Source organism: Triturus cristatus, chromosome 1_1, assembly GCF_964204655.1.
Source record: "Triturus cristatus chromosome 1_1, aTriCri1.1, whole genome shotgun sequence".
Taxonomy (NCBI): Eukaryota; Metazoa; Chordata; class Amphibia; order Caudata; family Salamandridae; genus Triturus; species Triturus cristatus.
In genome coordinates, this window is record NC_140579.1 from 60,808,717 (window position 1) to 60,836,138 (window position 27,422).

General features: G+C 46.6%; 1 protein-coding gene across 1 annotated transcript in view; it reads right to left on the bottom strand.

Moving 5' to 3' along the window:
- Positions 1-518: 518 nt before the first annotated feature.
- The window catches only part of LOC146869401 (E3 ubiquitin-protein ligase TRIM39-like), a 75,350-nt gene continuing 48,446 nt past the window's right edge, over positions 519-27,422 (bottom strand). Inside the window, exons 5-6 of the mRNA XM_085599745.1 lie at positions 10,713-10,765; positions 519-1,339 (exon numbers count right to left, since the gene is read on the bottom strand). Of these exons, the coding sequence (XP_085455871.1) occupies positions 828-1,339; positions 10,713-10,765 (565 nt within the window). The 3' untranslated portion in view covers positions 519-827. The remainder of the gene's footprint in view (positions 1,340-10,712; positions 10,766-27,422) is intronic.

Here is a 27,422-nt window from a genome sequence, read left to right on the forward strand (position 1 = left end):
CCTTGTGTGATCAATGTTTTCAGGCGACAATAAAAATGTAAAGATAACTTTGGCGATTAATGTTCCTGCTTACAGAGATGAGAGTTTAATTTAGTGGCTGTTTCCAGTGATGCTGCAGAGGGTTAGGATGCATGCCTGCTGCAAAGAACATGTCCTTGTGTGTTCAGACGTTGTCATTCGACAATAAAAATGTTAAGGTTAACTTATAAGGTTGGTCCATGGGGCTATGCATATTACATTTACCCATATTGCCCTTTCAATAGTTTGTAGACAAGCATTATTAATCTAATTACAATTGGTGATGTTTGATTTTTGTTGTAAAGAATCAAATGCCACCCACATGCACCCCAGCACACTACCCACATGCATCCCACCAACACACCTTATAACAACACACCACACCATGCCACTGCCCCACGTCACTGCACTAGACACCAAGTTTGCAGCATGGAGCACCGCAGCCACACTGCTCTACAACATACCTAAACACTTATAAGGTCCCAAAGGCGAGACCTATTGGCGATATCAATGCTTGTTTAATTTTGCAGAGACTTTATCATGGTTACATGTTATTTGGTGCATGAGTCACACAGCAAACATTGTCTGCCCTTGTTTTAAAACTGTACAAGGAAAAGAGATACATAGTTTCAGGTGAGGCTTCCGGTTGTCATGGAAACAGGTGAGAGCGTCCTTGTGAAGAAGGTCCTTTGGAATGTTGGAGTTTAAACTGCGAATGACAGTTGGGGGGGGGCTCACACCAGCCTCAGCTCCGCTCCTCCCCTGTAGCGGGTGAGGGAAGGATGAGGGGCTGAAGCTCCCTGCAGCTCTCACACCAGCCTCAGCCCCGCTCCATAGAGACCAAAGATGGGGAAGAGCCTCTGTGTGAAGGGCGCCTGCGGGAAGGAGTAGAGAAGCTCCATGGAGTCAGCATTGTACAGGGACAGCCGCCCCCCCTCGTAGTCCAGATACACCCCCAGCTTCAGGGGCTTCACACGAGGGGACAGAGGGGTCTCAGGGGAGGTGAGAGCCGAGTACTGACCCTGCCACAACCCCTGCACAGCCCAGACTCCCCCCTCAGGTGACCATGTGACCTCTCCCTTCCTGTTCACAGACTCTGCTGCGACCCCCACATGCCACTGCCACCCCTCCTGCAGCAGCAGCACCTCCCAGTAATGTCTGCCAGAGGTGAACCCCTCGCTCCCCAGCACACAGGGGTAGAGGGCGAATCTCTTGGGGGTGTCCGGCAGGGTCTGTGCATTGTCCATCCGTCTCACACGTCGCCCCCCCTTAGACAGGAGGAGCTGAGGATGAGCCGTGTCAGGATCCAGAGTCACCATCACTGCAGAGAAGAGATTCACAATTAGAGATTTAATGACACAAAGAAAGGCTGTAATTACTGCTTCTGTTTTACATATGATTAATGTACACCAAACCTGGAAGGAGCACGCGGCGCTAGAGAGCGCACGGCACTAGACTGGTCACTACACTAAAGCGAGCGGCACTAGACTGATCACTACACTAAAGCGCACGGCACTAGACTGGTCACTACACTAAAGCGAGCGGCACTAGGCTGCTGACTACACTAAAGCGTGCGGCACTAGACTGCTCACTACACTAAAGTGCACAGCACTAGACTGCTCACTACACTAAAGCGCGCATTCATCTACACCAAACCTACATAGAGAGGACAGCAGGTGGGGCACTGTACTGGCAGTATTACCACATACAGGATTAACAAATGCAGTATTACCACATGCAGTATTACCACATGCAGCATTACCACATGCAGCATTACCACATGCAGTACAGCCATGTACAGCATAACCATGTGTAGTATTACCACATACAGGGTTGTCACATGCAGTATTGCCACATCAGTTACACCAGTGTAGGTGCATGCGGTGGGTCAGTGTAAATGTGTGCGCTAGGTCAGGGTAGGTGCATGTGCTAGGTCAGTTTAGGTGCATGTGCTAGGTCAGTGTAGATCATGTGCTAGGTAAGTGCAGGTGCATGCACTAGGTTAGTGTAGAAGTATGCACTAGGTCAGTATAGGTTGTGCACTAGGCCAGAGTAGGTGCATGCGCTAGGTCAGTGTAGATGCATGCATTAGGTAAGTGCAGGTGCATGCACTAGCTCAGTGTAGATGCATGCGTTGGGTCCGTGTAGATGCATGCGCTAGGTCCCTGTTGGTGCTAAAATTCTGGAAAATAGAGGTGAATATTCTCAAGGAGCTATCGCCGAGTTATCGGCACTTTATCGCAGCCAAAGTCGCGATAAATTTACCGCCCCATTAACAAGCTGGTGCAAACAGCCGGTATCACCAGTTTTCCGGCGATAGCATCCTCAAAAAACATCGCCACAGATGACCCCGGCAACTATCGCTAATGAGATGCAGAGTAGGCGTTCCTGTGCACAAAGCCGCAACAGCACCACACCGCAACATTCTCAACGACCAGCCAGATCTGCGATAAGATCACAAAACATGCAATAAGACGTGTTAGCACCAGAAAACTAACACCTGCTCCGACCTGGTGCAAAGTCAGACTACAACCTGCACCAGAAAAGAGAGCCCAGCCCAGAGCCACACCTGAAGTACAAAGATGCCATGGAGCCACGGAACGTGCGTGCCGGACACCCAAGAGGGCCAAAACACCAACCGCCACCACCCCCAGATCCAAACAGCACCCCCCCGGGCCTCACCCCGGGCAACCCCCACCTCCCCCAGACCAATACACTGCACATCAACGGCACGAAAACATGAACAAAAGCACCCGCCTGATGTCACACATATGCAACACTCAACATACATGTGAGCACTGAAATCCTGATTCATACATCCACCGTTGAAAGACCAAACTAAACGTCACATCCAAAATTGTCACCAAACAACTATTTTGAAGAGTCATGGTGGGGTATCCCTGGACAATCTGTGACTCACAGCCTGCAAGACAATATCCAAGATAAGAAGGTGTGTGAGGCACTCATCAAAGGACAGGGAGAGAGAGAAAGAGAGAGAGAGAGAGAGAGAAAGAGAAAGACTGAACAAGGAGCGCAAGGCCAATCGGGCCCTTGGCTCATGCAAACATGCCAACAGCTGCGCGTGTCTCAAAATCTGTGCACCCCAAATCACAGGCCTGGCATCAAAGTCAGTGCGAAGTCCACATCACATTCAAGAAATACAAGCAGTCGCCAGATTCATATCAGGAATGAAAGCCCCTTTGTCTCAACACACAAGGCTGAAGGCCAACCGTACCCCCAACCTTGGTCCTGAATGCGGCTGGCACACCCTGCGTGAGATACCATGCCAGCCTCCGACGACTCCCACACCACGAACTGCGCTAATGAAACACCAACGTGCCCACACCCCACACACACTTGTCCCTGCGCGACCTACACCTGCAAGGGATGCCCTTGACACATAGGTTAAAAACTACCCATTTGTCCAAATGTCGCACACACATACGACTCATTGCCCAGAGCTGTGGCATATCGTCCACCGAACTTCCACCGGTCTGAGGACTGCCGTTGCCACGAGCCCAACAAACGCAATGGCAGGCACTCCCGGGCACATGCACAACCCCTGTCACGTGGAACTGTAGTGTGCATGAATGCTGCATCTGTTGGGATCCCTGCCAATGGCAGTGTTGCAAATCAGTTTCCGTCTGAGTTTCCATCTTGCCTACGTCACCTGCGTCCAGCTCAGGTTCCACTGTCGATCATGCACATTCGAGTGGCCCATCGAGGTCTGCCTATCCAACGCAACAGTAGCTGAATTGGATTGTGACCTCACAGTGCGCCCCCTGTTGGCCCACAAACAGGAGTGTCACCGGGATAGCCATGCATGAGATGCACGGATCTTTGGCGTATGTACTGGCAGTTGCGCATGGGAGATTGCACAACTCCTTGTGTGCAGTGACCACATTGAGGCGCTCCCCTACTGGGCTGTGTTGCGGATTGGGGAAACGGCGTGGACTGAGCACATCTGCTCAGACCAGTTAATGGATTGGCTCACCCTGGTGTTCCTTGAACCCGACAAGGACGTACTATTGGAACACATTGCACACGAGGCTGCGCTGGCATTCATGGACGCGTAACTACGTTCCTGCAGCCACATCGGATTGTCACCCAGAGCACAGATCCCAAAACAGGTCTGCCTTCGTCTGGACTCTGAATGCATGTGCGTGGAACTATGCGTGTGTACACACACCTTGTGCAAGGTGATGCAGTTCCATGGTCGGAGCAGCACAGCGTCGTATGACAACGTTACCAATTTGGACACACTGCTGGGGGAGAGCACACACATGGCAATGTAGCACGACATGTGACCTTGTCAGACCCTTTCACCTGATCACTGTCAGCAGAGAAGACAGTCGGCGCAGTCCGGTGGCAGAGCACTATGCAGACCCCACACGGGGCAATGGGCAGACGCCAAACAACACATCACTCGTCCAGCAAGGCAAGGTGGGCTGAGACCATTGCCATCCGTAATGATTGGTGTTCAGCTCTGCCTCTCCATTTCCTGCACCTCGAAAGGTTCCCATGCTGCGTGCAAGTGTCTTAAGCATGTCCCTGCCTATTGTGGCCGTTACCTTGTCCATACTGAGACGCACATGCCAATATAGTCTACGCAACTTCACTGGTGTCTAACTGTGATGAGTGTAGATTAGATTGACCACTCGTGTGCCACAATGAGCATCGTCCCTACGCAGGGAGGGTCTGACTGACGCATGTACATTGGTGGTGGGTCACTTTTGGCAGCTCCACCTCTGTGAGCCAGACATTGGGTTTGGGATAGTTGCTGGCAGACCTGTGTGCTTACGTGACTTCAGCAATGTGAGTATGGTGACCAACCTCTGACCATGTGGAGCAATGTCATAAATCATAACAGAATGTGTCCACACAGATGTGTGTGAGTAGGTATGCGACATGAAGTTCTGTTGTCACATGTGATGTAGGACACCACTCCTGGCCTGCTACCGATTTGGTCATTCCTACACACAGGCCTATTCACCACATGGACGTGTGCCTACGTTTGGGGGTTGTGAGATTGCTGTTAATGTGCAATGGGGACACAGCTAGTACTCACCTCACAGTCATCCAATTGGCCAGGTGTCTCAGGGATAGACATGCGCATAGATGTCAGTTACCAGGGTGTACCTTCATGTGCAAACATTGTCCCTACATCCAGCCATACTTCCATGCGTGTGTGTACATAGTGAAGACACATCTGTGTGATTTAGAATATTTTATTCACATTCAGGTGATTGACGGAGCTGGAGCCGTACATGGTCATCCAAGCCCACATAGTCCTTTGGGGATTGCACAGTGATTGGGAAGAGGGAGAGTGCAGTCCGCAGCAGGATTGCTGTGTAATTGTCAAGCAGTGAAGATGTGGCAGTCCATGTCGGGGTCCGGGTGTATGTCCCAGAGTATTCCGGGGGACAGTGGGAGGTGTTGTCCCAGGGCATGATGCATAGGGCTGAACCAGGCAGGAACAGGCCATCTGGCGGTGATAGATGCTACTACCTCCTTCCTCACACAGTAATTACCATCCACATCTTACTCCTCTGATACTTCTTCTGTGTCCGGTGTGTGTGGCGGTGAAATGGCTTCATAATTGGGTGCTACTGACACATCAGGGTGCGAAGGTGATGGGGCTGCATCACTGGGTGCCACTGACACAATAGGGTGTGAAGGTGATGGGGCTGCATCACTGTGTGCCACTGACACATCAGGGTGCGAAGGTGATGGGGCTGAATCACTGTGTGCCACTGGCACATCAGGGGTCGGAGATGTGGGTGTCAAAGTTCCCGCTGCAGTTATCTGGGACTGGCTCAGTGACAGCAATGGCAAGATGATGAACTGCAGGGCATGGAAGATCCCAGCTACATCTCGCTGGTGTTCAGCCGTGGCAGCCATACTTCCAGCCTGCATCTGCTCCATGGTCTCCATTGTCCTCCGCATCTGTGCCAACTCTGTGCTGTCATCGCTGGTGCCTGTCTGACTGCACAGTTCCTGTATCCGAGTAATGGCCCCAGCGAGGTCAGCAAAGGATTGTTGGTGAGCATGGTGCGGACAGGGGGTGTCCGTAAGGGACTGTACGTGGTCCCTGATGGGACTCAGACACCCACGTATGGCCTCGAGTTTGGCTGCTACAAGCTCGAAACCCACCCGCAGCTGATCCGCCAACTCCACCTGGCAACACACGGCGTTGAAATTTCATGTATTGTTCGTGGGGGTCCTGGGAGACAGCCATGGTGGTGTGTGTTTCCTGCTGTGTGGAGTGTGCAGGTGGGGGGGGTCACCTCGAGGCAGCTGGCCTGCCCTGCTCCTGGGGGTGGGCTGCGGAGGCTGTCCATTATACGATGGTGTGTCTTAACATATGTGCAGGCTGTCCTCTACATCATCAATGATGGGATTTGTGGTCTGCTCTGCAGTAAGTGTTGATTGTCTCTCTGCAATGTTAAGGGGTGATGCAGGTTAACTGAGTTTCCCCTGTATGTTGACGCATTGCAGATGTTTACATACAGACTGCATGACAATGCACATTGTGACTGTTTTTGTGGAGCTGGCTATTTGATGGCAGACAGTGGGATTTTCGACTACATGACGGATGTGTGGTAGTACCCGTACATTATCATCTCACAAGGTCAGTCAATGCCAGATGTGAGTGGCCAGTTTCTACGCACAAGTGGAACCTGTTGTGTCCTCTGTCCTGTGGTGTAGGTGTTGCACTTTAAACCACAGTGCCGTCATTGCTGATGTTCTGTGATTGCTATGTGTGTGTGCTGCATTGTGGAGGAGTTTCACATGCAGATCTGATTTTGTGTACCCTTATCCCTTTGAGGCGGTGTGCCTTTGAATTGTGTGCTTTTCGGGGACGGAAATGTTTGCGACTTGGGTCATATGTGCTCTTGGAAAGATTTTTTGGCCTTGTGCATTGTTCGTCTGCTGCGTATATTGGACTGCATGGGTTGTGGTTGCACATGGATAAGTCAGAGTGTGACCCGCTCCTTTACGGATGTGATCCGCACTGGGCCACCTCCATGTCGAATCGTGCACCATGTCATGTATATTGGCTGCAGCCATGCTATTGGTCATGCGGTGTCACTTGCATTGTCAGTGTGGCTCACACAGCCACTGCTTTTCTGTATTCATCACATGTGCATGGCTGGGTTGCGTCGTTGGTTATTTGGAGGAGGCCAATATGTGCACATAGTGGACGGGGGCCTACTTGGTGTTCCTATGTGTGCTGCAGTGTGCCAAGGGTATCAGGGACATGTTCCACAGTCATTGTGGGTGTGCAGTGTGCTACACATAATTGTGCATGTGTGCCATTGTGCCCATCTCCTCCCGTCCCCAGTCCCTGGTGGTTACTCACTCTGTTGCGGTTGGGTCAGGTCATTTTGAGCTGTGTCCAGGCCCCCCAACTCCTGCTACCGTCTCCACACTGATGACTGTGGCCACCATTTGGTCCAGCTCATCCAGCTCCTCCTGTGGCGCAGGAGGCCCACCTCCAGTCGCCCTTGCTGCCTTCCTGTTGGCGGCAAGCTTCTCCTTGGTTTGGCTGTGCGCTTCATGCCAGCGCCTCTTGAACTCCTCTATTGACCTCCTCGACACTCCGACTGCATTGACGTTGGTGACGATGGACTGCCTTATTTCCGTATGGGTTGCCAGTGCCGCAGTGGAGGTGACGAACAGTTGTTGATGGTGTTCTATCACCTCCTTGAGGATGATCCTGAACCCAGTCTTCCTCTTCCTCTTCTCCTTCTCCTTGCCCTTGCCCTTCCCCGAACACAGGGTTGATGGCTGGTCCTCCGTGGGGCTTGTGGGGTTCCGCTTGTCCTCTGCACTCGGTCCGAGTGCATCCATGGTGCTACGCAGTTTGAATAGGTTTTGGTGGGTTTTTTCTTGCTTTTATAGTGCATTTTCCCGCATGACGCATGGGAATTGCAGGCCTGTCGCTGGTTTTCGCTAATTTTGGTATCGCGCTTTGTGGCATCGCAAATTTTTGACCGTTTATATTTCGTATTTTTTGTTTGTCGCATTGGTTTTTACGCTGTCATTTGGCACGTTATCATGCTGCTATCGCATGGTGCCGCTGTGTTGGAAATTGAACGTTAAGACGGTGTTGTTTTCTCGTGATAGACTGCGATATGCAAAGTTGCGTTAAGCTAAATTTGCGATTGTTATTACACGTTCTTGAGAATATACCCCAATGTGTTATGTGGTAAATACCAAATTCTGAGGTCATTTTCCATTCAATAGTCCCAGAATACTGCAGTAACGGAGTTACTCGCAGTTATCAAGCCTAGCAGTATCATAACAGTATCATCGTTCGACACTGTCGCCCACCAGATCTTGCTCAGGAGATTGGACTCAGGACCTGCTCTTTAGTGGATGACGAGCTTCCTGTCCTCCCATTCTCAGACCATCAATTTAGGCCCTTTTCGGTCAAAGACGATGGAACTGACCAAGGAAGTTCCCCAGGGCTCATGTTTAAGCCCCACCTTATTCAACATCTATGTTGCTCCCTTAGCCGACCTCCTCAGGACCTGTGGCTGTACGTCGATTTCATATGCATTGCTGACTATACTCAGCTCCTCTTCTCATTTAATAAATCCACCCCCTTTGTTCAGGGAAGACGGAGATTATGCTTTGCAGAGAGACATCTTTGCTGTGGACACCAGACTGGTGGCCAGTAGCCCTTGGCACCCCCCTACCCCTAAGGCCCTTGTTAAAAACCTGGGCATTCGCCTAGACCGGGCCTTGACCATGAAGGAGCATGCCGCTTATACGTGCTGGGTTTGTTACGGCAAGTTTTTCTTTTCCTTTGAGATTCCACTCGCAAAACCCTCATTCAGACAATGGTAGTAAGCCGCTTAGACTACTGCAACGCTTTCCTGGTCCCGGCCAATGAGTCTTTGCTGAGCAGATTGCAGGTGGTTTAGAACACCGCAGCGCGCCTTGTCTCGAATTCCCCCCCGAAAACTGCCTCCCTTCCTCTCCTTCAACAGCTTCATTGGCATCCAGTGCGCAAGCGGGTTAAATTCAATACTGCTGCACCGTCCACAAGGCCTTGTAAAACAATGGCCCCTCTACATCGCCGAGAAACTTAATCATTATGTCCCTTCTAGGACCCTCCGGTCAGGAACCAAATTGCTTCTCTTGGTCCCACGGATCAGGAAATCAAGGTTAGGTGGGAAATCCTTTTCCTACCTCGCTCCCCTTTATTGGAACCAGCTCCCCATTTACCTGAGACAATATCCTGACTATCTCCGATTTAGAAAGCTTCTTAAGACTGCTCCGTTCTGATAATGCTCGTCAGCCTGTCCAACAGCAAGGTCCGAAGCGCAGAGATACCCCTTTGGGGGTGATTCAGGCGCTATATAAAACCCATAAATAAATAAATAAATGTGAGGTGTGAAATTACCGCATCTGAATTTCCAATAAACTTAGCATGAATGTCCAAGGGGAAGAATGATTTAAACAAAGGAAATGCAGCAGCAAGTATACAGAATGGAGATAAGTAGAAACCTAGAAAAGACAAAGTTTAGAGACAAATCAAGTAACTGTACCCTGACGTGAGTGCACGTTACCACTAAATGTCAAACAATACCATACCATACCATACCGCCATCCCATTCCATCCATTACCACCATACCAAACCATCCCATATTATACCATGATCTCCCTCTATAGTACACCACACCTTACATACCATCATAACATTCCATACCGTACCAGTCCATACCATCCCATCCGATCCAACCCCATCCCACCATAACATCCCATAACATACCATACATACCATACATACCATACCATTTCGTAGCATACTATACCATACCATAGCATACCACACCACACCATACCAAAGCCCACCATACCATAGCATACCACACCACACCATACCAAAGCCCACCATACCATAGCATACCACACCACACCATACCAAAGCCCACCATACCATAGCATACCACACCACACCATACCAAAGCCCACCATACCATAGTATACCATACCACACTGGGAAACCTCCTTTACAACGCAGTCATTACATCGCACTACCTTTACATGGCAGTCATTACATCGCAATATCCTTTACATCGCATGTCATTACAACGCAGGCATTACATCGCAAGTCATTACAATGCATACCATTACAACGCATAGTACCCTTACACTATCCAACACTTACCCAACTGTTGCACTCACTGGAGTTAGAATAGTAATTATTACCCCTATACTATCCAACACTTACCTTAAATGTGATGTAATGGTATGCGTTGTAATGGTGTGCATTGTAATGGTATGGGTTGTAAAGGTATAATGCGAAGTAATGTTATGCGTTGTAAAGGTAGTTTCTGAAAATGCGATGTAATGGCATGTAATGTAAAAGAACGCGTTGTAAAGGATGTTGCGATGTAAAAACTGGGTTGTAAAGGCATGCGTTGTAAATGTAAGCGTTGTAACGCCATACATTCTACCACACCATACCATAGCCAACCACTCCATACCATACCATAGCACACCACACCATAGCACACGCCACCTTACCATAGCATACCAAACCATACCATACCATACCATAGCACACCTCACCTTACCATACCACACCTTACCAAAGCATACCACAGCCCACCATATCCATACCATATAATTTTCATGAACATTAATATTCAGAGCTAATCATCACAATGATATTTACCTTTATAACTCTTCACCACCACCTCTGGGCTCTGAATCTTCACATTATTACACCTGTAATAACAGAAACATCATCTTTGTATTAAAGAGCAATGACAGCTTCAGGAACAAAGCATGAACATCACACAAGACCCGTATTTGAAATAAGATTCAGTACTAGGAGCAGCGCCTGCGGACTAGAGCTCAGCGTGAGTTACTGTTCATAAACTACAGTCAAAGCTCTAACGATATCCAAAAGTACCTTTAACATCTTATGACAGGATGTGGGTGTTCTATGGCAGATGGCTCAGTGAGACCAGTGTGCTTTATATGATGCTATGGAGTGCCACAGCGTGGGTCTTCTAGGAGCGGCCGTTGGCTGAGTGAGGGGGGGGGGGGCGGTTTGAGTAACGGGTTACATCTGCTCCTGGTGGGGTCTCGTGTATACACTTAATAAATACCTTCTTACCTGAGGTCCACATGAATTCCTGACAGCGCCCACAACACAACATTGTCACACCCAATCCCTGCCAGTGTAAACCTTGTCAACATTCTCTACAACGAAGATATTGAAGAGCCTTAGTGGGATATATAAGGAAGATATGAACCCAGACCGCTTAGTAATGAAAAACTGGTTACAAAACAAAAACTCCCACGTCTTACAGAACAGCAGATTTTAGGCCGTAGGGGAAGGATCACAGAGGGAGAGATAAGGGAACAGGTTAGAAAGTTCAGTAAAGGGAAGCAGCAGGAGGCACAGGAGGGATCACAGAGGGAGAGATAAGGGAACAGGTTAGGAGGCTCAGTAAAGGGAAAGCAACATGCCCAGAGGGGATCACAGAGGGAGATATAAGGGAACTAGGAGGCACCATAAAGTGAAAGCAGCAGGAGGCCCAGAGGGGATCACAGAGGGAGAGATAAGGGAACAGGTTCAGAGGCTCAGTAAAGGGAAAGCAGCAGGCGCAGAGGGGATCACAGTGGGAGAGATAACGGGACAGGTTAGGAGGTCAGTAAAGGGAAAGCAGCAGGCCCAGACGGGATCACAGAGGGAGAGATAAGGGAACAGGTTAGGAGGCTCAGTAATGGGAAAGCACCAGGCCCAGACGGGATCACAGAGGGAGAGATAAGCGAACAGGTTAAGAGGCTCCGTAAAGGGAAAGCAGCAGGCCCAGGCGGGATCACAGAGGGAGAGATAAGGGAACAGGTTAGGAGGCTCAGTAAAGGGAAAGCAGCAGGCGCAGACGGGATCACAGCGGGAGAGATAAGGGAACAGGTTAGGAGGCACCATAAAGGGGAAGCAGCAGGCCCAGACTGGCTCACAGAGGTAGAGATAAGGGAACAGGTTAGGAGGCTCCGTAAAGGGAAAGCAGCAAGCCCAGAGGGGATCACAGAGGGAGAGATAAGGGAACAGGTAAGTAGGCTCAGTAAAGGGTGAGCAGCAGGCCCAGACGGGATCACAGAGGGAGAGATAAGGGAACAGGTTAGGAGGCTCAGTAAAGTGAAAGCAGCAGGCACAGACGGGATCACAGAGGGAGAGATAAGGGAACAGGTTAGGAGGCTCAGTAAAGGGAAAGCAGCAGGCACAGACGGGATCAGAGGGAGAGATAAGGGAACAGGTTAGGAGGCTCAGTAAAGGGAAAGCAGCAGGCCCAGACGGGATCCCATCTGAATCCTCTTTCTGGGCATCTTATTTTAATGAGATGTCTCCGGAAGGCTGTTAAATTCCACCTTCCTAATATGAGGCACCTGTAGTTCTAATCCTTAAACCGGGTAAAGACGCTAGGTTAGTGGATCCCTACAGATGTATATGTTAGTTGAACTGTGATTATTTTTTTTTTTTATTATTATTTTTTTATTTCCATGACAGTTCCACTATTATAGACATACATGACTTCAATGCAAAAAAAGAAAAAAAAGGAACAGAAAGCAAAAACCAGATCACAGATACTACGATGTACTTATACTATCAGAGAGAAAATTCATAAGGGCTCCCCAAATTAACATTCCCAAACATTTCTTCCTGGTTCCTTTCAAGGCATACAAATGCATTTCAATTTCATAAATACGATACAACTTAGCTCTCCAGAATTCAAAAGTCGGGGGCTCAGATGATAGCCATTCTGTTGCAATACATAACCGGGCAACCGTCATTGCAAGAAATAGAAAATACCCATGTTCTTTTAAGATCTGATGACTGTATGTTTTTTGACAGCAGCCCAGTATCATAAGTGAAGGGGAGATCTTCAAAGGACAAGCTAGTACCAATGATATAAATCTTTCGACATCAGCAAGAAAATGCGACAGTTTTGTGCAATTATAGAAAATATGCAACATGTCAGCTTCCTGATCTCCACACCGAAAACATTTACCATTGTATTTATCTCCCCAAGTTGCCATACGTTTAGGAGTGTAATATAACCTAAAAATCGTTTTATAAACTTGAGCTTTTAGATTAGCTGCCAAACAAATTTTTTTAGCGAGACATAAAGATTCCACTATTTCAATTTGAGGGTCTCCCAGTTGGTTAATCCAATACTGGTTATATTTTTGAATATCATCGTTCCTATATTCCATTAAAATCGCATATAGTGAGCCGATCCTTTTTTGCAGACGGATCCCCTCAATTAAGTTATTAGGAAGAGCGTCAATCTGGTTTTTCAAGCAAAAGTCGCGAACTTGAAGATATTTAAAGAAAAACGTCTGTGGAAGCTGATATTTGTCGACTAATTCTACATATGTTGCGAATTTTGCATTTGTATCATATAAGTCACCATTTCTTGAGATCCCTTTTCTAATCCATATCTTAGCATTATCGTCCCAGAACACAGAGGGGAGTATTTTATTGGCATCAAAAGGAGTGTAATATATGATTTTACCTAATTTAATCATTTTCTTGACATTTCTCCACACTTTAAATGCTGAAGCAAGTACCTTAAATCGTGTGTGTTTGTAATAGTTGCCCTCTAATTCTTTTAATAAGCAACCTTTTGCCTGTTCTCCTAGAAGTAAAAAAAAGATAGATGGGGCATCCGCCTCATTTTTTGGAGGTTCCCCTGTCAATACATAGCCCATTTTTTGTAAAAAACAGATATAATAATAACAAAGAAAATCAGGCAAACCACGGCCTCCTCTTTCTTCCGGTAACTTGAGCCATTTCATGGCTCTACGAGGTTTACCAGGAGCCCACACGAATTTCCCACATATATTTTGTAATTGCTGTATATGCTTAAGTGAAAATTCCAAAGGTATACTTCGAAATAAATACAAAATCTTGGCTAAAATATTCATCTTGATTATGTTCCCTCTTCCGATTATTGATAATTGAAGTCTGCTCCATCTGTCTAATGAATATTTAATTTGAGCTATAGTCACCTCCCAATTACTTTCAACAATCTCTTGCATTTGGGTTTTAATCTGAATGCCTAAGTAAGTAACCTCATTTGTAACCCGAGAATCATTAAATTGTATGTTCTTTGTACAAAGAATTTGGGTTTTTTCAGCATTTAACTTGTACCCAGACATTATTCCAAAGTTTTTAGATAATGATTCGATCTCCGCCATAGCCTCTCTAGGGTCAGTAGTCACTATAGCGATATCATCTGCATATGCAAATACTGTATATAGAATGCCTGTAACTAAAAAAGGTTTGATACATGGAGAGTTCTGTAAGCTGATAATAAAAGGATGAATATATAAAGCGAAAAGTAAAGGAGAACAGGGGCACCCTTGTCTTGTTCCTCTAGTAATGTTGATCTTTTCAGATTTTAGACCCATAGCTGTGATTCTGGCAGTTGGTGCATTATATAATACCTGAATTGCCGTTAAAAAAGCTTTCCCAAAACCCATCCTTCTCATCACTTCCCATAAATAAACCCACTCTACACGATCAAAAGCTTTTTCAGCATCAAGCAGTATCATAGCTAAGTCCCTCTTTTCAACATCTGCAAAATCAAATAAAGTAATAACTTTGTTAATATGGGATACCGTTCCTCTTTTAGGTATAAAACCGTGCTGATTTGTGGTTACTAGTGAAGATATGACTTTAGATATACGGTTAGCTAACATTTTGGAGTATAACTTGCTGTCGCAGTTAAGCAAGGATATTGGACGATAGGATCCAGGTAGTTCAGGAGGTTTCCCTTTTTTACTGAAAAGGACTATGGAAACGTCGTTCCATGTAGCTGGTGCTGTTCCCGTTTGTGCCATCCTGAACATTGCTAGCAATACATTCTTCAATGGCTCGAAGAAGCATTTATAGACTTCCCCAGGAATAAAGTCAGGGCTGGCTGCTTTCCCATTTGGCATTTGCCTAACCGCCTCCTCTAATTCCTCCATGGTAAAAGGGCTGTCTAAAATATCTACCTCTACATCATTTAATTGATTTGCGACGGCGGCATCAGGAATCTGAGCCGTAGTAAAGTTTGATTGCCTGGTGTAGAGATAAAATTGATGAAATACTTCTAGAATTTCCGACGGATCTTCCCGAACCACCCCAGATTGGTCCCGTAATCTCGGAATCAATCGAGAAGTAGAGCTCATTTTTAGTCTCAAGGCTAAAGACCGGCCAATGGATTCGCCATATTCGTAAATATGTCTCCTATTTGCCAAATATTTGCGAGCAATCTCTTCGGCCCAAACTCCTGTTATAGTCGCTTACATTGTGCAATTTTTTCTTCCATAAGCGATATCTGAGTTAAATTATCTTTTTGTCAAAGCTTTAGCAAGACCAACTTCCGCTAGCTCTAGTTGCTGATAGAATACCCTCATTTGTGATCGTAATTTATTTTGATGGTATAATCCGAATTTTATTGTTTCTCCTCTAAAACAGGCCTTAAATGTGTCCCAGACTATTGCAATATTAGCTGACCCTAAATTGATACTAAAGAATTCTGTCATCCACTCCGTCATATAGCTTCTATATTGTTCATTAAGACAGAGCTTCCTATCAAATGAGAAGCTTCTCAAAGTATTTATCTCGGCCAGAATTGAACAGTCGATCATGAGGGGAGAGTGATCCGAAGTGACTCTGGGAAAAGTCTGTATCCTTATCTGTGTATGAATAGTTGAAGATGTAAAAAAGTAATCTAATCGGACGAGTTTCTTGTGTGGTGCGGAATAGTACGTGTATCCTGGAAGGGAAGGGTATTTTTTACTCCATATGTCCACCAGGCCATGATCATTAACTAAATTATATAAGGCTTTAAAAACCCGTGGTTTCCGTCCCTGATAGTATGCTAAACCTCTCATTAGTTCCGTAGTGCTTAAGTTAATATTCAGATCTCCACATAAGATTAACGGAACTCTCCAATTAGCTAACTCTATATTTAATAATTCTAAAACTTCAGCCTCATCCACATTAGAACCATATATTGAACAAATTGTGAAAACCCTACCCCGTACTGTGAACTCAACTATAGCCCATCTGCCCCATTTATCAGCTAGTTTACGGCCCACTGTGCAATATCCAGGTCTAGAAAGGATCATAACCCCTCTAGTATTGTTAATTTGTTGGGAAGCTACATTCAACACATAGCCAAGATCAGCTATAAGAAACCTATTATCCCAAGAAAGATGTGTTTCCTGCAGACAGAGAATATCAGGTTGGATAAAGCGAATTTCTGCAGCTATTCTCCGTCTTTTATTGCTAGAGTTGAGCCCAGAAACATTAAAAGAACAAATTTTTATACTTCGAGACATTGAGCATTATTCTCAAAATCAATATCGAAATCAATATCCAAGATACAATGTTAATCCAGTCAAACTGAAAATTATACAAGATTAAGTTCGTAACATACGTACATCGTTCAAAAATATCCGTTTCGTAACTGTCATTTGGAACCGCCAAGGAATTTTTTCCCTTGTACCCAACCCATCCCCAAACCCACCACCTTCCCCACCTCCTCTTTCCCCTCCCCAACCCCAATGACCCCTTCCCCCCTCCCTTAATCGAGGCTTTAGGACACAGTCCTATGGATGGAAATGAGCGTCAACCCTTCTGTCAATTCCGACAGCTCTATCTGCTCTATTACAGAAAACAATACCATGGGGAAACCCCTTCCTGCTATGTGTCACCTGAATCTATCTAAATCAAAAAATCTTTAACCCTCAATCCTAATCAAAGGCTGGCCCCCAAGACATAACTAGGCATGATATATGATAAACTATCACATCCATAAATTATTATGAGAGTACTTCATATCGGAAATAGAGAGAAGAGAAAAAAATCCATTTAAAGGTCCTTCAGAGAATGTAAATACTCTTTAGCTAGGGCGACATTAGTAAAAAATCTCGATTTTTCTTTGTAAGTCACTTTAAGTTTTGCGGGGTTCATGATATAAGCCTGCGCGCCCTTTTTTTTAAATAAATCCACCAATTGTCGCAATTGCCAGCGAATATCCATTGTATATTTAGAGTAATCAGGTACCGTAAAAAAAGTAAATCCTTCCGCCATGGATTTGCTGTTTGAGCGAGTTTGCAGGTAAACATCTTCTCTAGCTCGAAAACTATTGAAAGCTACAAGAATCGGCCTTGGTCTTGATCTTGTATTTTGCCCGGAACGAGACTGAATATTAAAAGGGAATCAATGGCCCTTTCAATTTCTCGGTCCCAATCCCATTTGCTTAGGCTAGGAAACGCTTTCTGAAAAAGATCCACTATAAACTTCCGTGGATCTTGTCCTTCGTCGCCTTCAGAAATCTGCATTACTCTGTGATTACAAAATGATTACAGGAATCTTGGCTAAGAGGTTTCCAGATGTCCTTCAAAAGTTGATCCATTTCGATCATAAGGGGTTTGTGCCTGGATGGAAATTGTATGAATTAACCCAATGACATCGGTGCGAATGATATGGCCAAGGCCTCTAATCTCCTGTTAACAATCGCAAGAATTGATGCTGCTAAAGCATTTGATAGGGTTAATTGGGTCTATCTTTGGGAGGTATTGCAGGATTATGGTTTCAGCAGCAATGTTACTGAAGTTGTGCAAATGCTATATAAGGTGCCAGCAGCTAAGATTTTGGATGGCGAACTTACAGCTTCGTTTCAGATATCCAGGGGAACTAGGCAGCGGTGTCCTTTGTCACCCATTCTGTTCTGTGTATATATTGAGCCCTTTTCCCAGATGATTCGGCAGGATTAGAACATTCTTCCCTTTGAAGCTGCAGGGTTACCAACCAGACTAGCACTGTGTGCTGATGACATAGTTCTGTATGCATCGAAGCCAGAGCTCTCTGTTCCACAGCTTGAGACGCATGCCAGAGATTTTGGGAGTCTGTCAGGGTATCTAATCAATAAGGAAGGGGAAGACAGAGATTATGACATGGGCTAAAGAGAAGGTAGGGCTTCAAACCAGAAACCAGATTAGGAATCATGGGATCATCGTAACTCAGAGTTTGGAGGAAATACTGGATGTAAACTTGACTAAGGTATCCCATTGTTAATTAGGAAAAAAAAAAAAAATCGATGCTGATATGACAAATTATACATTTATTTATGTGAACAAAATCGCGTCCTTATTAACAAATTCACCTGATGTGAACGCCGCATCAACCTCGACTCGCAAATACGTAGTCTGGCAAGCACTGAGACCTAGGCCCAAGGTTACTGATTGACAGGCCACAGGTGGGGTGGCACGTAGGCTGCAGACAAATGCATGGACGGGAAATCCGAGATCAATCCCACAGATTAGTGAAGAGACACTACAATTGTTAAGGGAGATTGGCCCCAATATAGCACGCATGGCTGGAGGGGATACGCGCGCTCCAAAAACACCATAAAGTCAGATGCTACATAAGTTGGGAACACAGAGAAAATCACATCACAGAACACACAGTGATCACGTGCTCCCCGTGCCAGACATCTGGACACTTTAACCACTGGCCGCATTTTGTCCTTGCAAGGTCGAGGCCCACCTGGATTATCAATTAAAATTAATTTATGAATCTAGAGGGAGCAATTTACATTCCTCTCCCTACAAGGATCTCCAGAAACATTTTATTGCCTATAATTAGGCTGTGGGGTTTTAGGTTTAAACCTATAATAACTGATAAAACCCCACTGAAAGAGAAATAGCCCTCACCAGTGAAAACATATAAACACTGAAAAAACACCTGCACAACCACAAACTAAATGCAAACTAAATGCCATTCAATGAAAGGAAAAAGAGAGTGAAAGAGTCATTTTTTTTTCTTCCTGAAGGGGTCAATACAATGTAACTTTGTTATACAAGCTAGAAGTAAGAAAGACTGGGTTAACATTATTCTGTTTAAGTTTTGTTGTTTAGGGATGCCACTAAAATATTGTTTCTTCTTCCTTTTGCTTTTTTCAGTTTTGCGGTCTTTGGTCTAAAGATGCAGAGTTTCGAAGCATGATTTAGATCTTGGTGAATTATTTTATAAACTGTAGAGAATCAGGGAATATCAAAATCATATTTGATATTTTGTGTTTGATTCTTTCACTGATAGGTAAAATGTCTGGTTTCATAAGAATCTTTCCTAATATGTGTCATCATATTTACCCACAGAGAATGGGTAAAAACCCTTAATACATCAGCCAACAGTTTCTAGTGGGTCAATATTGATAGTAGGTGAATTGCCAACACCTCAGGCTTTAAACATTCAATGCAAGGTATAGTGACAAGTATATGTATAAAGAGCGCTATCACCAAGCATTTGGGATAGTGGTGAAAACATGACACCAAACATTTGGAAAACATGGAACACAGTGTCACTTGAAATGCTTTGCCAAAAAAGGTTCTTTCCAAGCTCAACAAAGATTGGAGTTATATTTTTTGTTTTTGCAGTGATTTAGCTATATATGAAAAAGTTGTGTGATGACCTGTCAAAATTGATACCCGAGCTGAAGTGATTCCCTGTCGGAGATCCTTGCCACTTCTTAGATGGTATGCTGAAGGCATCTTTACAATCTTCAGTGTTAATGAGGGATGCTATTGACTTTTTAGTTCATTCTGGTGCACTGTTTTCTTATTCACAGGAACTAAAACGCAAATATTTATCATTTCATGCTTTGTGTGAAATCAAAGAAAGAGTCATCCCAACTGTGTCCCTTAGCTGATGGTTCTTAGTCCAAGGGCCTATCAATGCGATATTATCCATGTTGCAACAGTTTACAGAATGTGTGCTGAGTGATGATGCCAAAGGCTAGAAATGTGAGGATTTTTGGTCGCATATTGATAGTGATGTGAAAAAAGTACACTCTACTGCATTCTTAGATTTTTACAGGAAAACATAACTGCTGTAGTGGACATAATAAAAAAAACTAGAGTCTGAAATAACCCTTGTCTGCCAAGTGTTCAGCATAATTGGATAGATGTGAAACATCTCCTTGAGAGTAGGCTGGGCGACACCTTTAGTGACTTTGGCATTGCAGCATGTTTCATGTTTGAGTGCGTGCCACTTGGTAAGCAAAGTAATGTTGAAGAGCAATTCAGGAACGTTTCTTTTACAGTGTATGAGAAATGGCTTGCAATGATGCCTAGAAATGTCCCTTCACCCCCAATGGCATTTGAAGTCAATGAAACCTCACTGTGGTACTCGGTACAAGTTCTAGATCCCTTCAGTAAAGGGGAATTTCCTCCGTAGTTTCTTAAGTGCTGCTTCATTTTTAACCGCTTCAATAACTCTGAGGGCATAAGCGCCCAGCTCAATGCAAATGTTGTAGAACCTGCCCTAAGAATCACAATCCTCAAGTGCACCAGTATTGGCATGGAAAGCTATGTCAGTGGCCAGAGTTCAGAAATTGTGTGCTAGCATTTTGGCATTGTCGGTCTCAAGTGCCAATGTTGAGAGGGCCTTTTCACAGAAGTTTACATGGGAAGGAAAGAGCAGGCACACTTGACGAAAGACTCACTGAAGGAGTATTGTATGGTGTACTACAATAAGTTTAATTTGCAAAAATCTATTTGGACCTCATATACACTATATGTACACTGTCTATATACCATGTTCTATCAGTGCGGAAAGCAACCAATAATAAAAGCAAAATGTTCCATAAACACTGGAAAACCCCTTTTTCTGTTGTTTTTAGTGGCGCGAAAATGTGTAACCACTGATAACAACTGTTTTTTAAGGTATTGAAATCACTTGAAAACACTGAAAAAACCCCACCAGAATTTGCCAAAAATAGAAACTGAAAACAGGAAAGCCTACCTATAATGAATTGTATATAAGAGCGCTACAGATTGATTGTAATTTGAGACATTCCTCAGACCCTGTGCCTGTAATTGTTCTCCCGGCCGCTATGTTTAATTAAACAAACTGTTCCTGTTTTGCCAAAGGTTTTTCAAAGGTATTTCATGTTCAAGCAACACCGTGATATAGATGCTCGCCTTACAAGATGGAGGGAAAATCTGCCCCTCGGTATCAATGGAGGGTGAACACCATTAGGAAGCTGGTTCTTCCGAAGGTGATCGTCTTGTTTAACACTGAATCACTTCCTTTTCCCAAAAAGCTTTTGCAGAAATTGCAAGGGAAGGTCGGAAGCTTTATATGGGCATCGAGGGGTGCCAGGATCTCATGAAAGAAGCTCCGGAGGAGACTGAAGCAAGGGAGGGTCAGCAGCTTTATATGGGCATCCAGGGGAGCCAGGATCTCATGAAAGAAGCCCCGGAGGAGACTAAAGCAAGGGAGGGTTGGCAGCTTTATATGGGCATCCAGGGGAGCCAGGATGGCACGAAAGAAGGAGGAGACTGAAGCAAGGGAGGGTCATCAGCTTTATATGGGCATCCAGGGGAGCCAGGATCTCATGAAAGGAGCTCCGGAGGAGACTGAAGCAAGGGAGAGTGAGCAGCTTTATATGGGCATCCAGGGGAACCAGGATCTCATGAAAGAAGGAGGAGACTGAAGCAAGGAAGGGCCAGCAGCTTTATATGGGCATCCAGGGGAGCCAGGATCTCATGGAAGGAGTAGACTGAAGCAAGGGAGGGTCAGCAGCTTTATATGGGCATCCGGGGGAGCCAAGATCTCATGAAAGAAGCTCCGGAGGAGACTGAAGCAAGGGAGGGTCGGCAGCTTTATATGGGCATCCAGGGGAACAAGGATCTCATGAAAGAAGGAGGAGACCGAAGCAAGGGAGGGTCAGCAGTTTTATATGGGCATCCAGGGGAGCCAGGATCTCATGAAAGAAGCCCCGGAGGAGAATAAAGCAAGGGAGGGTTGGCAGCTTTATATGGGCATCCAGGGGAGCCAGGATGGCACGAAAGAAGGAGGAGACTGAAGCAAGGGAGGGTCATCAGCTTTATATGGGCATCCCGGGGGACAAGGATCTCATGAAAGAAGGGGGAGACTGAAGCAAGGGAGGGTCAGCAGCTTTATATGGGCGTCCAGGGGAGACAGGATCTCATGAAAGAAGGAGGAGACTGTAGCCGGGGAGGGTCGGCAGCTTTATATGGGCGTCCAGGGGAGACAGGATCTCATGAAAGAAGCTCCGGACGAGACTGAAGTAAGGGACGGTCAGCAGCTTTATATGGGCATTCAGGGGAGCCAGGATCTAATGGAAGAAGGAGGAGACTGAAGCAAGGAAGGGTCAGCAGCTTTATATGGGCATCCAGGGGAACCAGGATCTCATGAAAGAAGGAGGAGACTGAAGCAAGGGAGGGTCAGCAGCTTTATATGGGCATCCAGGGGAGCCAGGATCTAATGGAAGAAGGAGGAGACTGAAGCAAGGAGGGCCAGCACCTTTATATGGGCATCCAGGGGAGCCAGGATCTCATGGAAGGAGGAGACTGAAGCAAGGGAGGGTCAGCAGCTTTATATGGGCATCCAGGGGAGCCAGTATCTCAAGAAAGAAGCTCCGGAGGAGACTGAAGCAAAGGAGGGTCGGCAGCTTTATATGGGCATCCAGGGGAGCCAGGATCTCATGAAAAAAGGTCTTGATGAGACTGAAGCAAGGGGGGCTCGCTCTTCTGGGTTTTCAAGCCTATTATTATTCTTTCCAGTTCAAGAATTCTTGGTTCTTGGCAGGAGAGCTAGATCATTCTCACATGGGTCAATTATGTAGAGCCATGTTGAAGCATTTAAGCCTGAAAACGTTTTTTGTTTAAGTTTGGGGACCCAAAGTTTTTAAACAAGGTAGGTTAAAGGTACTCTTAACAATCCTGAGGGTGTGGGAATCCTTTAGGAGAATTCTCGGGATAGATTACAATGCAGACCTGGCACCAATTTGGGGCTCTCCTGTAACCCCCAAGTGACAAAGATAAACTTAGTTACCCTCTCCAGCAGGGCAACTTATCCACCTGGAGTGACATGACAAGCGCTCTCTGAACTTTTGAAGCGGGGCTTTCAAAATGTAACTGCCTGCAGCTTTGTTGTTGTTGGTCATCCCAAACGTAGTCAGAGGTGAGCGGTTCGGTGCAGGTGGATGTTCTCGAGTGGGTGAGGGCTAAGTAACAACCTTAAAAAGGGGTTTCCCAGTGGTATTGGGTATTCATTTCCGTAACAGATGTGAAAATGGGAGTCCCATACCTGCGCTGGGAAAAGGATCTTCTGGCGCTGGCTAAAGAGCAATTATAGCGAGTATCTTTAAATCTGTTATACACTCTGATCAAACTAGCACCACTTAAAAAGAGTCATTTGTTTACTCTCCACAGACCTAACTGGTCACCAACGAAGTTGGCTAAGATCAATAGGAACCATCAAAATATTAGAAGTGCGGTGACACAGAGGCGGATGACATACGCATGTTCGTGGACTGCCCTTTATTTGCCTTCTTCTGGTGGTATGTAAGTCAGGGGTTTCAAGAAATTAATGGCTGCGAAGTTAAGATAACACCCTGCCTGATCCGATTTGGGATGGACTTGTGCCCGTACTGGGACGAGTTAAACTTGGATCAGGCCTCACTGATATTTTTTCTGATATCGCTAGCAAGAATGGAAATCTGTAAGAAATCGATTACTCCCGACCCACCAAAGGTATCAGAATGGCTCGGATCTGTAAGAGATGTCAGTAGACTGGACTTGGAGCGCAAGTCGGCCTCAGTAGATGATTAGTGCCGCATACTACCTCTGCAGAGAGAAGTCATGTCACTATACGCTGTAACCTCTAGGCACTGTTACTTCTTAGGATTCTTCTTTTCATCTTTGGCTCCGGCATCCATAGGATCTAGCTGTTCATTTAGCCTATGGTGGATCCATAGGATCAGCATGGCCATTCATTTTATTAATGATAGATAAGATTGGGGGGCGTGGCCAACAAGATGGCCGGGAGGCAGCACTGAAAGAGAGCTCCAGCCCAGACACAGGCATACAACATCCTCCTGCCGCCTCCTCGACTCTGAAAATCTTGAAACTGATCTCCGGATAGGGCGGCGCCAGGGGCATGGAAATAGTGACACCCCGGAGCTGTCTGCAACGCGCTGATGCAGAAACCGAGGAGAGGCCTACAAGTCACCACCTCTCTGCTGGAGACCACCTTGCCTGCCAAAGCTGTGGGGAGGACCTGGGGAGCTGCCGCAAGGAGGTGAACGGAGTGTGGGTGGTAAAGTGGGATGGCTGATACCCCGATAGTGGTGGGGCCGGCCTGCTGACAGAACCTGCAGCCTGTAACGGAGCCCCGGCACGCCTCCGCTCTTGATGACTGCCTCGCCACGGAGAGACCCCCCAACATGGTGGCTGCATTGATTTACCCCCCTCCTGAGACCCAGTGCGAGAGAGACTGTGACCGCTGATCCCCTGGACATTGCAGGCACTCCTACATGCCGTGGTGGAGATGAGCCGCGACAACAGTGCACCCTGGTTGATGCAAGGGGCCCTCAGTAGGATGCTGGGGACGGATCCAGTGGTGGCCCTGGTGGACTCATGGTGCTTGAGGTGGAGCTTTTCTGTGGACTCCCCCCCCCCCCCCCCCCCACCCCAGGTGCTGTGCAGGGGTATGCCTGGATGGTATAATAAATGCGGCTGCACACACAAGCGAGAGGCTGCCAGCAGTTGTTTATTCGCCCCACCCCGGGATTGAGGGTCGTGCAGAGGAGCGAGAGGAGACTAGCAGTCAGCCTTGGCAGCGTGGAGGTGAACAGGACTGGACATGAACCCACACTCTTGGTGGCCGGTCCCATTGACTGGTGAGTGGGCTGTGTGACTTGCAACCTGCCATTGATCCTGACATTCTCCTCCTGTAGGATTTTCGCTGGTAACTATCTCTGAACAAAGAGCATGGCCTCCATAGTCACATGACTGCCTGGTGTGATCCCTGCTCAGGCATCTGAACACCCGACCCTGGATTTGAATCAGAACTGTAGGTGACACCAGGAGGTGGGAACTCTGTATCCTCTGTGCTGCTGCACCCCGCTGCTACTCCTGGAGTCCCTCACACAGCTTACCTGTGCAGAATTGGACTGGCACCACTGGTGGCATTCATTCTAGACACACAAGGTGTGGGGAGCGACCACAACTGCAGCGCTTTCGCCAGAAATCCTGGCGATATCGAGGGAGAGAAAGTTGCAGGTCCTCAAGGTGGCATGGGTAAGGACAAACTGCGCTGGGTCGGCAAGCAGACAAAGATTGACCAGTTCACGGTACAGGGAGCGGGTACCACAACATCACAGTCTCTTGAAGAGGCGACACAACCTGCAATGGAGCCCTCAGGGGCCCAGATTCTGGCAGCAATTAAAGCCTCAGGCCAAAACCGAAGCCATGGCCATAGACGTGAACCTCCTCCGCACTGACCTTCGCATGGTAGCGGAGCGATTAGTGGAAACGGAGACACAGGTCACGGAAGTGCGGGGGGAGATCTCCACATTGAAGGTGACGGTGGCCGCCCAGGCGGTCTGCTTGAGTCGATTGGAGGCACGGATGGAATATGTGGAGGGCTGGTCCCGCAGATGTAACCTATGATTTATGGGATTCCCCGAGGGCGCCGACGGTGACGTTCCAGAGACCTTCATGGAAGACTAGATCAAGACGGCACTCACAAACGTGACACTATTTTTTGAGGTGGAAAGGGCCCACAAGTCATTGGTCCCACCGCCGCAACCAGGAGCTAGACCCCGAAGCATAATAGGGAAATTTCTCAACTACAGAGAAGGAAATAAACTACTATGAGGGGTTCGGAGCCATGGAGACCCGATATTTGTAAATAGCAGTATACGAATATTCCCAGACTATACCAGAGCTGTCCAATTGCAATGGTAGTCCTTTAGTGTCAAACAAAAGCTAAGAATGATTGGCTTGAAGTATATGTTGCCTTATCCTGCCAAACTGCAGGTGCTGTGGGATGGACGTTCTCATTTTATCATAATGCCAGAGAACACTTGGGACTGGCTGGAGGTCCATAGTGCTGAATGTCAGCCTTCGACATCTACGGGCTCGGGATTCACTGTGGCAGAAAGAAGGCCCCTCGGCTACTCCAAGGAGACAAAGCCAATGTAGACGCCGTTCCAGATCTGCTGCGAGAACGGTGGTGCAATCTGATGGTACTCTGGACCTAGCAAAACAATGACAGCAGTGAGAAGCAGCCAGGGCCTTAGTTGAGGCAGTTACTTCTGCTGCTTCTTCAAGCACAGAATTGGATCTGTTGGGGACTCACGAACACCCGAGCGAGCAGATGGTCGAATATGGACACATATTTATGGACCACACTGAAGGTGCTGTAGAATGATGTTGCACTTGCCCCAGGCGTGACAGGTATGAGGAGGGCTGGAGGGGGAATGCCACCCAGTAGTACGACGGGACTGATTAGTCTGTTTGTTGAGGCTTCCCCTGGGACACTCGGTCATTGTTGTACGGACTTTAAGTGAGGTGTGATAAGATGAGGTCGTGGCACTGATATAGGGCCCGGGTCTTTCACCCACCAAGCTGCCAACCCTCCCTTTTTCCCTTGCTCTATTATACTTTACTGCTTGTTTTTGTCCCATACCTTCTCCCATTTCTACTTTTCTGTGGTGTGACTGATTACCTGATTACCAGTGTGAGAACCTCAGAGTATTAGGGAGCGGAACTGCTGATTGAGCCGCCCCCTGGGGTGAGATCTGACTGTTTTCTGCCCCTAAGATATAATACCAGTTTATACCCAATAGAGGGATTGTACACACACTGTAGTTCAATTGAGACTGTTTTTGGGTGGGTGGGAGTAGCATTATGTGTGGGAGTACACTAGCTAAGTTGAAAGGTGTTTTCCCAGGTGGTATAATGGGAGTCGCATATGGTTTGAGGTTATTATCGTTGTTGAAGCATCAGTTGTGTCTGAGGGTGGCGGGGGTTTGGGAATGGTGTGGGGAGGTGTGTCTGCGGAGGAAGAGAGCGAGGGGAGGGTGGGATGTTACGAGATGGGTGAAATTTTAAATTTGCCACATGGAATGTGAGGGGTCTAAACTCCTTCGTGAAACAGTATAGAACACGCATCTATCTTAGAAGGATTAGAGTTCATTTAGCTCTCCTCCGAGAGACACATATGTTGGAGACAGAAGCCCAGAAACTCCACAAAAAATGGAGGGGACATATTTACTCATCCACTTATTCATCTTATGCCAGAGAGGTATCCATATGGGTGGCTCGGGGCTCTTGTTTCAGCTGAGTGGCCGGGTTGCGGACGTGACAGGATGCTACATACTCATACACAACCTATTGAATGGCCGGAATATCTGCTTGCTTAAAGCAGTGACAAGAGTGACTTTTTCAAGGCCCCAGAAATGGAATGATATACTCCATCCGGAAATTCACAGGACAACTATTCGTTCATTGGCCCTTTTCATTGTATTCCGCTACACATGGAATCACTTCCCTC